Source organism: Amphiprion ocellaris, chromosome 5 (genome assembly GCF_022539595.1).
Source record: "Amphiprion ocellaris isolate individual 3 ecotype Okinawa chromosome 5, ASM2253959v1, whole genome shotgun sequence".
NCBI lineage: Eukaryota > Metazoa > Chordata > Actinopteri > Pomacentridae > Amphiprion > Amphiprion ocellaris.
Genome location: NC_072770.1, coordinates 19,497,587 through 19,512,949, shown reverse-complemented (window position 1 = coordinate 19,512,949; position 15,363 = coordinate 19,497,587). Strand labels below are relative to the sequence as shown.

The window sequence follows — 15,363 nt, the reverse complement described above, 5'->3', positions numbered from 1 at the left end:
AGGCAAAATTTATGCAGACAGCGTAATGGATGCACCTACAGGGAATCAAATTGTCCGCTTGCTTATGTCAACATGCAAATAACTGTCCTCTCGACTGTTTTAGGCTTTGTCACTACGGTAGCACTAGAAATAAAGAACAAACAACTGATCCATCAAAAGATTACAAAAGATCTATTTTGGGTTAGGAGCATAAGTATAGAGCTTAAATAAACTATCAAAATCTAGACAGGCGATGAAAAAAACAGAATTCTGAACCCTCTCATTCATTGGTATCCATAATTAGAAATAATCTGGCAAAAACTCCCTTCTGATGTTCAAAAATAGCATACTTTCTTTTAGCTTTTAAATACTCTCAGTGACGTTCTCCCGGGCTTGACATATTGGAGTGGACTACACTGTTTCTTTCATGAAGTGATGTGTGACATGCAATGCATCCATTTCCACTCTGGCTTACGCTGGAGCCCATCTGACGGATGCGTTCACACATTCTGGACGAGGCTATATATTATTGAACAGAGTATGGCTAGTTCACAGTTCACTCATACCCACAAGAGACTGAAGTGAGTGCGCACGCTCGTCACTAGAAAGCTGCTGTGTTATAAAAGAGGCATTGCACTGCAGCGACTGACAGCTCATGGTTCATGTAGCAGTGGAGACTGGTGGGGCCCTCAGGGGACTATAGCAGGAGCCTGGGAGAGGAGGGAGAGCTCATGTGTATGGCCTTATCCCAGTGCACACAAGAGCTTCATGGCTTTAAGCATGAGTATAGTATGTCACATATATGTATGTGCATGCATTTGTATGGTCAGAGCTGTGCTATAGGAGCTGACAAACATGCAGCTCTGAGCAAAGTCTTGGGGAGATTTTCCTTTCCCTCCAGTACAGGCTGCCGCTGCCAGGGCCGCTAAAGCCCCTAAGAGGCGGCGGGGTGGCAGAAAGCATAAGCAGTCTGCTTCCAATCTGTTCCTTCAGTCAACAGTTGAAATCCCCGCGGAGTGCAGCCATCTCTTCCAATCTATCACAGCGTTACTGTGGAGGAACTGGAAGAGGAAGAGTCAAAGGCTAACTGTCGCAATCTGCACCTGCATTCAGGAGGGTCAACTGCACACCCTGCTCCTGTCGATTAGTAGATCCATAAGTGATCCCCCACCGTGAGACGACTGAGGCATAAATGGATCAATATTTTACAAAGATAGACTGTCCCATGCAGAGATATGAGTGAGGACTGCAAATAAAGAGCATGGATGGATCAAACATTGAGGAAATTAAACCGGGGACATCTTTAAACCCAGCAATAATCAAAATGAAGTCCAATAAAGCACGAGTGAGTCTCCTACCATCCCTGGTCTTGTTTTTTTTTAGACCACATTAATGCTGTGAGAGTTTTTGCAGGACTTTTTTTTGCAAATGGAAATTGTTCACCACATGGCGTTTTTAAAGACCTTGATCTCAGCAGAACTTTTCATTACCATGAATGCTGCATAGAGAAATGTCTCTGCTGCAGCCAAGGCCTGAGCCCTATGGGGTGAATACTGAGGGATTTCAGGAGGGGAGCTCAATGCAGCGTGAGGAAGCAGGATTTGCACCTGCTGGTACAGGTCGACTGTCCTCTCTGTCATTCTGGTTGCTTCCCTTAACTTTTCTACACCTAAGAATCCCCTCTTCTGCCAAGATTTGTCCTCTCTTTTATCCTCTTTTATATCTCATTTATGTATTTTCATCGATTCTCTCTTCAATATACTTTTGTGCTCTCTTTACTTGTCTTTCCATTTGCACAGAGCAAAGTGAAAATTTAGAAAAACCCCTATTGAGATTCCATCACATTAGAGCAGGTATGTAGACACATTCTCCCCCTTGGCCTTGGTTTCTGTAACTCTTCATCGCTATTCTTTATTTCCCTTTTAAATCAAACACTGTTGTTCTCTCAGCTATTATCAGCAGCTTTCCAACAGGTGTCTGCACTACTTGCAGCTCTTCTTCTCACATTCTTCTTCACAGGCATGTAAATAATGAAAATCCTTGTCAAATGATGTCTGGAAAAGTGATTCAATACTTCAAAATTTTCACTCCTTGCAGACTGCTGTTTTTCCCCTCACCTCCTTTGTTTTTTTAACTTGTCTGACAGTGGATCTGAGGCTCATTCTTTTTAACTGGAACTCTCCCAATTAGGGTGGTGGGAGGGTAGTGGAGGTTATGCAATCCACTGACATCCACTCTGCTATTGCTAATTATACGCTATGTGCCTCTTAGGGGAAGTCTAGTGTAAAAGTGTGTCAGTGGTGCCAGTATGGCAATTGGACAAAAGTAGCATCTAGTAGATTTTAAAGGACAGGATCAAGAACATGTGGGAGATTTATGCTTGTAATGCTGGTCACAAGTGACAATAAAATCTAAAGCTCTTTTCAGGCATGGAATACATAACATTGCTGGCTTCATCAATCTGTTTAAGTGACAGCATTCTGTCATTCAGACATAGGTCACTTTTTATGTTAATGTTCTGCACGGCTTCATTCACACGTACACACCACAGTGATGGAGAGAGACACAGTATGTGCGTGTTATTTGTCATACACGCCAGACTGGACAGTACACGGAGTGATGCACAGTAATAAACAAAAGAATAATAGCAGCTTATCAAACTGTACAAATTACCAGCAGCCTAGTTTATTTATGATTTCCTAAACACTTAAGATTCTGCCCATGTTCAGATCCAACAACAGCAACTTAAAATGTGTTTTTGTTGTTACACAGGTACCTACTGCCATATTTTAGTAGTAACTTTAATGATTAGGTCACATTGTGTTTGTACTCATGGGAAGTTGCCACACACACTACTACAAATTTCCAAAATACAGGACAAAATCTTAGTATTAAAAAGCTTGACTTTTAGTAAACAGATCAGACTTTAACTTAAAGTAAAATGTAAGTATCCTGACAGCTGACGGTTATTTTGTATCAAATGATTCCACTGGAGTTGATGGACTGTGAATCTGTAATCAACAACTCACCTGTCTGAGGTCTAGAAAAGTAGAATATGTGACCTGGACACCGTTAGATTCTAATCAAGCCAGTGTCCATGTGACTTTAATTTTCAGGTAGCACAGTGATTCAGAGTTTAGCACTGTGACCTTAGTGTCACCAAGAGACTTCTGGGTTTAAACCTGTTGGGCAGCTGTGGCCTTTCAAAGCGAATTTTGCATGTTCTCCCGGTGTTTGGGTTTTCTGTAGCTGCTTTGGCTTCAAAGACATGCATGGTAGGTTAATTTGTGATTCTAAATCATCCCTTGGTGAGAGTGTGAGTGTGCATGGCTATCTGTCTCTTTGTGTTAGTCCTGTGATAGACTGGTGACCTGTCCAAGGCTAATGTCAGCTGGGATACGCTCCAACCCCCTTCGACCCTCTACAGGATAAAGCAGGTATAGCTAATGGATAACCAAATGGAAATCTAAATTAGAACCTAAATTGCTTTTGTCTTTTTTTGTGCATGCAGTACTTATTTACAGTTGCCAGTTTATTAGGTACACCAAGCTAAAACTAAGTCTAATGCAGCAACGACTGATCTATAACTTTCATGAAAGTAGGATTATGTGTATGGTTGTTGTATTAGACTACAATAGTTTTACTTCAGTGTACCTGGCAAGTGTATATTAGAGAGTAAATCCACATATGTCTCCCAAGCACTAAAAAGAGACCATGTCCCATTCCGAAGACCAAACATGAGCACAAGAAAAGGTCAGATTAGTGTTGCTTTTGTTACTTACATGCACAAATCTTGCTCCAAAAAGTGCAGTATCATCTAAACACACCGCGGGTCTCCACCGAGCCAACACCCCATGCAGCCCTCATCCAACCGCCACCAAAAATGTATATACTTACGCCTACTTTCATACATGCTCCTGGACTGGGCCCAGATCTTAAAGGGGTCCGGTTTTCTCTGGATGGTCCCATCGGCTGGGGAGTCCTGAGATGGGAGGCCTGGCAAGGGCTGTGAGGGAGGCGGGGGGGCGTTGCTCTCGCTGAGAGGGGGCGCCAGGGACGGGTGCATGGGTGAGTCTGTGTGGGCGCTCCGGTGGCTGGAAACGCTATGCTGGGAGCTGTTCTGACTGTCCTTCCTTGACAACTGCTGTTGGAGAAGTACAGCGGATCAATATCATTTGACTATTTCAAGTCAGCTGTTTGAATAGCGTGAAAGATGAACTCAGAAATGAACTTTCAGGTACAGGCAAAAACATAAAAATAAGTCACTGCATGCTCAGCAGCAGAAAAGAAAAGAGGAATCGGGGCTGCGGTTTGTGAGAGGAGAAACAGGGAAGATGAAGATGAATACAGAAGAGTTTTGGATTAGAGTTAAAAAAATTAAAGACTTCTTCTCCTTGGGGCAAAAGGAAGCACATTCTAAGAGTATATTTTCAACCATTGTTGTGTTGCCACCTTATTCAACAGAAAGAATAATCAAGCTGTTTTATTCAGAGAATTCTTTTAGCTAACAAAGGGAGAGAATAAAGAACTCAGTGGTTTCTCATGATTAAGTCATTTGACTATGGGAGAAACACACTGTGGCTCAACTTACGAGGGTACATTGCCTATTCCTTTTGTTTAACAGAGTGGAATGTATTAACAAGAAACTGCATCCCCTGCTGCATATGGAGAGATATTCACAGTGAATAAAGCACTTGTGGGGTTTAAAACGAAGGGAGGATTTTACTTGTGAAGGCAGAAATGTAAAACTCCCCATAAATTGCCACTGGCCCCTCAATAACATGGGCACTTAAGCACCTGCTCAAGGATTTGAGGTGTGTGAGAAGGGTAAAGCACATAGAAATCTGAGCTCAAGTGCAAGTACACTGCAACTTCAAGTAAAAATCCTTTTCATCATCCTTCTCGTGGCATCTTTCTTGAGGGTCGCATCTTCGGCATTAGTCTGCAGATTTTGCACTGCTGCAAAGATTTCAAACAGAAACTAGCGAAGTGAAAGAGTTACCGGCAGAGCATTAGAAAGAAAAGCAGATATTTTAAGACAGTAAGAGAAAATGACAGCAGTTCAGTCACTTCACATCACGTGACCTTACATTACTTGGGATGTGGTGGACAAAAATACACCAGGAAGGGGCGGAGGCAAGTGGCTCATCTGTTCTCAAATATCAAAGTGTTTGGCCTTCAAAGTGCAGCCATGTCTTCAATAAATTCAGACTCATTACGCCCCAAATCAGTCTCCTACACCTCTGCAATTCATGTTTATATTCATCATCCTTGTTAGGCATAAAACAAGCTTGACGCTTTAGCAAATATTAAGTCAGATCTGTGGCTTCGGCTGGAATGCTCACTCTGCTGGTGTTACGAGTGGAACCTCACTGGGTTCTGTGGTGAACTGCAAATCAATAGAGTCATAGAATTAATCAGAAATGCAGGTCATGCTAGGTGCTAAAGTCAGACCTCAGGACTGATGCTTCCCCCTGACCACAAAATGATTTTTTGGGGTTAATTTGATTCCACCAAACAGAACGGTGCCTCAATGAGGCAGCATTTTTTCTTGTTTTTCTCTCACTTTGATGTGCACAGAGTCCAAATCCTACTCCCCTTTCAAATGAAAACAAATCTCTTGTTCTTGATGGATCTATTAGATTTGACCTTCTGCAGTCATTGTGTTCTCCCTCTGTGCTCCGGGACTGGCCTAATACATCGGTTTCTCCTGCTCCAATAACTTATTAAGGAGACAGAAGATGGGAATGGGGGACGGAGATGGGGGAGGTGGGGCAATGAAAACAAACCCTCGCTGCTTCCTTTAGCTCAGTCCTGCTTTGCCACCAACAGGCCAAACTCTGATTCACTGCTTTGATGCATCACAACATCAGCAGTCATCATTAGTTTGTTTTTGTTGCACATGAACAGCCTCATACAACCGAAAAGCATCATGCATTATATGTGCATTATCGCTCTCAGCTTATCCATCACCTCCATCATCCGCTATGAGAATTGCATCACCAGTATCTACCCAGCACCTGCACCACAAACACCTCATTCCCCCAAAAACTTTCACCCCCATCTACATGACATCACATACCCTCCTAGTGTAATCTCTGTACGGAGGAGCCAGCTCAAAATCATCCTGCAAAACAAAATTGACAAATACATGTTCAGTCAGACACAGTCAGCAGAGTCCCTTCTATTAATACAGACGTTGCAGGGTGAGGCCGTCTCCCGGCTCTGATCATACATTCAACTCTCACACTGCAAACTTAGCACCCAGCACGATGCGATCATCAGCGTGTTAGCAACCCAGCTCATGCGGTGCATCAAAGCCCCCTCGTCCCATCCTCCACCAGAGGGGGGTGGGCGGGGGAGAGAGAGGGGAGAGAGGGAGGGAGGAAGGAAGAGGGGGGCCCTGATGTGAAGCCACAGGGATCCACCCCCGCACAGCACAGCATCCCATGTCTACAAGCAGACCCACAACATCAGCACAAGTTACACCATATAGAGGGGAGGTAGAGGCGAGGGAGCAGAGGGGGGGCACGGAAAAGTGAGTAGTGAATATTCCTCCGAAAGATGCACATATAAAGGACAGAGGAGTGGTGGATGGATGGATGGATGGATGGATGGATGGATGGATGGATGGAAAAAGAGAAAATTATAAGCAAATATACACTTACCAGTTTTGGGCTCTTCTTTGCAGGTGCCACTCCTGTGAAACCAGACAGAGAAGGGGGAAAAAAAGGAAAAAGGGAGAAGGTTACCACAGGAATTATAGCATAAAGTCCACTTTCAGATAAAAGGGTGAATGCAAAAAAAAAGTTAAAAAAAAAAGAAAAATACACAATGTAGACTCCGAAAGAATGTCACATCAGTGTTCATCTAGCCCTCATCTCCTTCTCCCTCCTTTCCTCTCTTTCCCTGCTTAGTTCCCTTGCTCGCCCATCCACGGCTGGCGTTTGAGGAGGAGGAGGAGGAGAAGAAGAAGAAGAAGGAGGAGGAGGAGGAGGAAGAGGGGGGGCAGGCAGCGCTATCTATCTGCATCACTGCCGCGGCCAGCGTTTGGCTTGACTGGTGCAGCGGAAGAGCGGGGCCAGCCCCGAGGGTTCACTAGACCCTGGCTACCCGACGGCGGCGCACGCATGTCAGTGAGCGAGGAAGGAAAGTGAGAGTTGCGAGGGAAAAGGACAGAATCCTGAAGAGGAAAAACTAAGCCAGAGAATAAAGAGAGAGGAGTAAAGAGGAGGGGAAAAAAAAGCGAGCTTTGCTCTTGAGTTCTTGGCCGTAGCATTACCCATGGAGAAGGAGTCCAAGATACTGAACATTAAATTATAGGCAACCGTCAGTTCCCCTCTTACTGAGACCATCTTCCTGTGTCCGCTGAGCGCCGCGCTCCGCTGTCGAAGGCTCCAGCATCTATAGGCAGTTGGCGCGTCCTCCTTGGTCTCTCCCTTTCCTGCCGCCTTTTCCTTTTTTTCCCCCCCGTTCTCTCACTCTCTCTCTCTCATTCTCTCTCTCACCTCACTGCACACTGTCCTCCCTCCCTTTTCTTCCCTCAGCATCATCACCATCCCTCCCTCCCTCTTCCTCTCTGTGCTCCATCTCGGTCTCCCTCCCACCTCCATATGCTGGTAAACATCCATGCAGCTGCACACATGCACGTGTGCACGCTTGCGCGCACACACACACGCACACACACACACCCGACACATGCACGCACAGGCAGGCATCAGATGGCTTCATGCAGCACTCCCCGACACAAATCAAAGTGTGCTTAAGGTAAGACAGACGTGTTTCTGCGTGAGTGAGCAGTACCCAGGAAATATCATTGCAGAAATATCATTACTACAGACAAGCACCCACACACATATTAAACAAAAACTGAAAACAGGAAAGAGTGACGGATTACTAAAATGCTAACACAGCCTGGATCTAACCAGGGAAATTTGCTCCTCAAGCACATCACTGCCCTCTCCCCCTCCTGTGATTCCTCCCTCCCTCAGCTCTGCATGAAACAAACAGTTGTATGAAGTTATGGAAATGAGAGCGGGAGACTGAACGCGTGAAACAAACAAAAAATGCAGGGCTCGTGGTTTTTATTTACCTCTATGGTATTTATGACACAACAATAATTGGCATGAGCCCCACACACACACCTCTGATGTACAATAGATGCATGTATGTAACACATAAAGTGGGAGGGAGACTGGGCGGTGTTTCATCTAAGAAAATGGGCCACTATTGTGTGTCAATCCTTTAGGGAAACTGAGAGGATAAGATCTTTTACACGCACACACTCTTGTCTTCTTTATCTCCCCGACATCTGGGTTCATTCACAACTGACAGCTCCAACTGTGTTGCGTCTGCAGTTTTTTTTCTTCTCCGCTTGCTACCTTCCCTCCTCTCCCATCTCTTTGCCCCTTTTCAACTTTTTCCAAAATCGATAGGAATCATTCATCCAGAGGCACATGGCAAGTCCTCCTAAATAAGACATACAGTAAAGGTATTCTATCTAGGATGCTGCCAGTCAAAGTGTCACAATAGCGTTTGATTGTCTGCCATTTGTTTGCTGAAACTGATCTGCTTTTGCTGTCAGATACACCGATACAGAGAATGGCCACACCCAGGCAAATAACGAACAGACTCAGTTATGGGTTAATTCAGAAGCTTGCAATGTACAGTACATTCTCTATTTCACCTGGAAATTGAGAAGGCTTTGGTGTTAAACAACACAGATCCCAATTTATGAGCATTTTCCATAATCAGTTTTCAAAATGTGAGGGAAACCTCAAAATTTGTTGATCTGGGCTGTTAAAAAAAATGCAATATAAAGATGTCTTGAGAGTCTCTGTCACCATTTTGTGATGTTTTATAGACTACGTAATTAATCTATTTATTCAAAAAATAATAGCTGAGATCAATTGCACTTTAGGGTTGCAAAACTAAAACAAATAAAAATAGGGACAACAAAACTGTGCAGAGGTCAACATTACATTTGTAGGCAGACGTGGTTCAGCAGCGTTTGGTGTCTGTGTGTGCAGCACCAGAGTGTGTTTGAAGCTCTCAGATCAAAAGGTATTGTGGCTGTTTGGGCCAACCTCCAGCCCTAATTACACACAACAGGGAGGAAAGAGCGGTTTAGGACAGGTGGGTGATCTAGACTGGCCTGCCTACTGACAGCCTGAGTGAGAGAGCTTGGCTAAATCCTCTGCGCTACCCTCCAGCTCTCAAATAATGGACCAGGAACTGCTGCGGGGCCTCCCGCTCATTTTACTGTTTATTACACTTACTAAATCACAAAATTTGTGACAGAAACTGCTTTCGGAAGAGTGAATAGTCGACCTACCGGGCACTAAATTTGTATAATATTCCGCTTTTATGATCAATGATATTTCAACAGAATATTATGATTTCCAAGAAAGAACAAATAATGAAGTATCCTGTATATCTGAGGATCGCAGTGAATTTTTGTTTTTATTGAGCTTGACAGAATAACAGTCTTATTTCACTGCCTGAGGGGCAAAGAAATCACACATCTTTGCGAACATGACTTGTTTCTGTTTGTGCGACAACAGTCTGGGTGTGTGAAGACGATGCATGTTTGTGCGGCGGCATAAGGTGTGATGTAAGAACTGCTATTATACATATAGAACACCCTGAGTTAAGATCGGTGCAGAGGAAACAATGGATTCAGCAGAATTTGCTGCCAGAGGGACCTTGGTTTGGATTTAATTGTATTCTGCTGAAAAAGGTCTGACGAGACGGGTAGGAACTGTTGCACCAACCTGGCAGCGCAGCAGACACTAAACGGAAGCCATTACTAAGGAGATTATGTTGTCTGTCCACAGTTGCGTGTGTATGTGTACGTGCTGGTAGATCTCGGCTAGGAGTGATGGCTTCCAACAGGCAGGTCCATCTGTCACCGTGGCGACAGTGCCTGGTGACCGTGGGGAAGTGACAGACGGTCTCCAAGCAACGGTTGTTGTGGTGAGCTGCTCTGCGCTGTACAGTGAAGGAGTGAAACGCTCCTATCAGCTGTGTATATCAGCAGCCTGGGTGTGACAGCCGTGCAGAGTACGGCTTCATTTCGCTACCCCTATGCGTGTATGTGTGTGTAGACAGTGAATTTAAATGATAGACTTAGAACATACCAATGTGGCTAAATAGTAGCAAAGATGAACAGGGAGACTATGCATTTAAAATGGGGAGAAAATTGCGTTGTGACAGCTTTTTTTAATCGACAAAAAACGGAAAAATCTGTTTGCCATTTGGGGCTTTGAAAAAAACAAAAACAAGGGGTAAAATCCCCTCCTCCCATGAATGCACACATTCAGCCAGAAGAGACCCCAGTGCAGAAAATCTGCAGAGCATTGTCATGGAAACAAAAGATGGTGAAATGGTGGAGATTTACGAGTCCTCCAATGGCTACAGAGGTGTGAAGACATGGGAGATTGGTTGGGGTCGGGGGAGAGAGAGGCTCACCTCGTCCCTGCGCAACAAGCAGTGATTCACTGACTCAAGACTCCAGCAAGCTCAAAAATGAGCAGAGGTGAATGGTGGGCACCCAACGGCCAAGCCCCCCCTCCTTGCCATCATTGCCTTTACGGACTGCAATGCTGTTCCTTATGGTGCCATTGGAACGTTCAGTCAGCAGAATTTTTAATGCGAAGTGGGCGAAAAATACAAGACTTCCTGCCCATACAGGGAATTGATTTCCTGCTTTGGTCTGGGCAGGGACCCATCATCAGCGTTTATCTCTTACTAATGGGTGTGTACGAGACTGTCCACATTAAGCGAACCTTATGAATGTGCATGCCGGTAACTGGGAGTTTGTTTATACGGGTTATGTAGGTTCACGTAATTGCATTTGTGCCTATCAGTGTGTGTGTGTCCTCGAAGAACACTGATCCGTGGAGTGCTTTTTGACAGGAAGCATTTACAAGCTGTCTGTACACTTGCCCACCATTTCGCCAATAAGAGCTATCTACGGTGGCAGTGATCCACTTGGTTTTTGTCCTCTCTTTAAGCTGCATGTCAATGAAAAACAAACAGACAAACAAAACAAAGGCAAACAGACATTTCACCCTCCCGTCCGTCTTCAAGGGTACAATAAATCGACTTCAAACTGCACTTAAAAGCAATGAGGGGAAATTCAAACAAACATAAATAAGAGGCCAAACAGCACCTTGCTCTAACACCATGAATGCCATTAAGAGTTTTCCAAGAGGTCGTGCACTTAATCTGAAGTCATGTCTTTGGGTATTTGGCTCCTCGCTAATTCAAAGGAGATAAGGAAATTAACTGTGTAGTCAAGGGGTTCATCAAATATGCTGACATTTGCGGAATAGTTGAACACCTCTTGTCCATTTTAGTAATGTAACCTGCCATTTGTGAGACCACTGGACTACGTGGGAGGAGAAAAGAGGCCCATGTCTCACTGAGAGAGTAGAGGAGTGTGAGGCCTGATTGCCCAGCAGGGACTAATGTGTCACTGTTGATTGATGAGTCATGAAGGTGGGTGGAGTGTGGAGGGTGGTCAGAGAGCAGAGCATCATGGGGGTTTCCATGCTGCTCTTTCATCATCTCTCCGATCCACTGACATGCTTCCATCCACCCTTCTTTTCCCCTCTGCAGCCATGCATCCTTCCCTGCACTTTGCTGCAAGCAGTTACTGCAGTCAAGCACAAATTACCTTGCATTCATTGCAGCACCTGACTGGCCTTACAAACAAGTAAAAAAAAAAAGTGTAAAAAGAGCACAGCGCTACGGTCACGCTGAGACAAATAGGCTTCATTTTTCTACAGCTGACTAATGACGAGCCGCTGGGCTATTGAGAGGCCGTGTTTCAGAAGTTTTACACCTAAACAAGTTTTCACTGACAAAATGCTGTACAGCAGCTGTATGCATCCCTGTGGACCGTGTAGCATTTACACCTTTTTAAAGGGAATTGGGGAAAGGAAATCAGCATCTCTGCGATGGGAAGACATCAGGGGCCAAAATGAATTATGCCAGGGCAGGGGAAGACAGGCAGGCGAAAATGAGCCCATTAGAGCAGAGTAATTAGACAAATGAAAGCACTATGTATCACAAAACACAGACCTGATTGAAGTAATAAATCATTCCTGCGTGCTTATAGGAAATATTCTCAGAGTACAAAAAATAGCCTTAAACCACAGTGTTCTGTGTGTTTAACCTGTGAAACAGTGTCACAACCAGACACCGACCTGTGGACGGCTCCTCTAATGTATCTATTATTTGAGCCAAAGTGGGTCAGAAAAGATCATTCATAACTAATGTAGGTCACCCAGACACAAAAAGTAAAATGAGATTCACATCTTTGTAGAGAATCGCAGTTTCTCCCCTACCCACAAAAAAATTCAGCACAGTGTCGCTAGTGTGGAATGAAAACACACATTCAGATGTCACCCAAGCGGGATTGCGCATGTTCTCAAACACTGTGAGAGAAACAGTGGGAGGGGGCCGAGAGGGCATACTGTTGCACACAGCCGCCTTAACGAGTGTTTCTTCATGTGCCGGTCCTCAGGGATTGACTCCCATCTTCGTGTGGGCGAGCAGGTGTGAATCTACATATTGGCGGGGGTAAACAGAAACAGAAAAACTGGGATGGATAGGGTGGATCTTCGCCAATTAAGACCGAACCAGGGTCCTCCTGCCTCTAATCTATAATTGGATGCACGGATGTTGAGACTGACTCCGAATGCATTTATATGTATGTGTGCGTACGAGCAGCGTTTGCTCAGGCAAGAAGAGATTTTTTGATGGATGGAAGGAGAGTGAGAGTAAAAGAGAGCACAAGAGAGAAAAAGATGTATGTGTATTATAAGCAAAGCTGACATCAGGACCCCAATTAGAGGCCAGTGTGCTTTGCTGCTAGAGCTGGAGTGATTCGGAGTGAGACAGCAGTGAAGAGAGAACGAGTGGGAGAGTAATTAAGGCACCGTGACTAGAACCTCAGTTGATGTTCTCATGAGTGCAGCTGTGAGTGTGTGTACGTTAGCAATCCATGCGACATGCGAACGGTGACAGTGAGTGCGGCAGGAGGAAGCTGAGGGATAGGAAATGTGTGGGAGGAAGGAACAAACATCGATATATATGCATACATACACACACACACACACACACACACACACACACACACACACACACACACACACACACACACACACACACACACACACACTGGATGTCAATAAGCTTTTGATGGAGGAAAGGTAACCCTTGAAGCTGTTCCTTTTCTTTAATTTATTCAGCTCTAAGAAACATCTGAAACTAATTCTAATTCATCTTTAACATCACATATAGGCTATCTAAAAGATTTATTATTGGCCCAAAGCATATAAACTGTATTGGTGACTAAAGTAGGAGCTAAAACGAATCAATGGTGTGGAGTTACCAGTAAGTCATTTTAAGGTGGGAAGGGATTATTTCCCCAGGAAAACGTCTAATTATGTCACTTTGATACACAGAGAGGAGTTTGTGAGAGTTGGATCAATGACCGGAGAAGGATTTTAATCAATTAACTGAGGAGTTAATCATCAAAAAACTGATCAATGACACTTAAGACATTTACTGAATCACTCACTTGTCCCAGCTTCTCCACTGTGAGAATTTGTTGCTTTATGTCTGTCTGCATAAGAACTAAATATATCTAGATTTTAGACATCTAAAGCAAGACATCACTTTACCACTAGGAGACCCTGATGCGTTTTGCCCTTTTCTCTTTTATAGCCTAAAATACGAGTTACCAAACTTCTTATCCCCCGACCCAAAAAATAACTGTATGAGAGACTTGCAACCCCCACTATCCCCGGAGGTAGTAGATGCATACAAGAGTTGTACGCAGCAGCACACGCTCTAATAGGTCTATTCAAACATGGGCATAACGGCAACACAAAGGAACACAACAGCTGAACCACAAAAATCTAATTTTATAGTAATTTAATATGGGTTAGTAGCAGAATACAGAACTTAAAGTAATCTCCATGCATAAACCATAGTACTGAGTAACTACTGCCTGGTAACGTTAGTGTGTATGTAGTGTGTAAGTAGCAGAATCCTACATTGTTTCTGTCATGTGAAAAATTTGTGACTTTTTTCATTTATTTCAATGTCACACTCAAATAATCAGCAGGGCTGGCACTACGCTTGGAGCAGAGCAAGTTAATTCTGGGTGTAATTAATGAATTTCTTTTTTTTGCATGATGCTCCACTAATTTCAACAATTTTTACATATTTTGTAGCAATTACTGAAAAGACATTCTATTTCTAAACATGTTTAAATCTTATTTGATCTGTAGAAATCATCTTGTGACCCCTCTATGGGGTTCTGACGCCCACTTTAGGAATCTCAGGACGAAATGATAGATGGATTGACTGAAACAGAAACAGAAATCGCTTAATAGAAATACTGAACAAACCAATTTTGTTTGTTTCATACTGAGAGAAAATAAAAAAACATTCATGCATCTCACACATGCAGAATCCAATCCCAGGTTCTGGGGACCATTTCAAGTTGTCCAAAATAAAACCAGCACAAATTCTGCCACCGATATTCAAAAGATACTGTTTTTGATGCTTTGCTTTGAGGAATTTCAACATAATTTGTGCAAAATCCGTTTTCTTCCAATCAGCATAAAATACTGTCTGATAAGGCTATGATTTATTTCAACAACAACAGCAACAAAAAGTGTTCAGGACCACTGTGTAAAGGAGACACTGCATTCGTCTAAGTTGTACTTTGGTTCACTAATTTTTCTGATAGAAGTAATGTGTGTGATGCTGGACTCATCAAGCACTTCATCACCAGGAATTTGTACTGAAATGTACAAAAGGGAGAAAAGCAGTCTGCAGACTGTTCTATTATTAATCTGCATGAGACCAGACATGCAAACATGTAAACAACCGAATAAGCATGATAAAAACAGAAAATATATTTAGGAACGCTTGTTCATTTAAAATGTTCCATATGCGTTGTCACCATTCAAAACGTACATGTGTTTCTCTCAGCAGCATTCTTCCTATCAGACTCTTATCTGTTTGTCTGCTACCAAATCCAGTGGCTACATTTACAGACACTGAGCTAAACTGCTTCCTCTTTTATTGACAGTCTATTAGGCCGCTGCTCATGATGAGGCCGTATCACTTTAAGGCCTTGTGTACACTGGCACAATGAAGAAATGCTACTCATTAACAAAAGCCAGAGAGGGGGAGTGAAACCGCATGACTGTTTGTCAAGAAGCCAGACAAAGAAAGTGTGAATCACAATGAAGGAAAAAAGATGGAGACATGAGTTGAAACGGAGACACATGTAGAGACAAAGAAAGAAAGAAAGTCGCAGAGTCAATGCGTGGCTGCAATGCAACTTGGTCGCCATTC

The 15,363-nt window shown here is 43.6% G+C and overlaps 1 protein-coding gene across 10 annotated transcripts in view; it reads right to left on the bottom strand.

The window, feature by feature from the left end:
* Positions 1 to 15,363, bottom strand: part of magi1b (membrane associated guanylate kinase, WW and PDZ domain containing 1b) — a 153,130-nt gene that overhangs the window by 18,309 nt on the left and 119,458 nt on the right. For 6 of the 10 annotated variants that reach the window (XM_023295624.3, XM_023295639.3, XM_023295632.3 and 3 more), the window contains exons 13-15: positions 6,648 to 6,679; positions 6,062 to 6,106; positions 3,877 to 4,123 (exon numbers count right to left, since the gene is read on the bottom strand). In XM_023295624.3, the coding sequence (XP_023151392.2) occupies positions 3,877 to 4,123; positions 6,062 to 6,106; positions 6,648 to 6,679 (324 nt within the window). The remainder of the gene's footprint in view (positions 1 to 3,876; positions 4,124 to 6,061; positions 6,107 to 6,647; positions 6,680 to 15,363) is intronic. The other 4 variants (XM_023295627.3, XM_023295626.3, XM_035941881.2 and 1 more) reach the window with 4 other exon arrangements.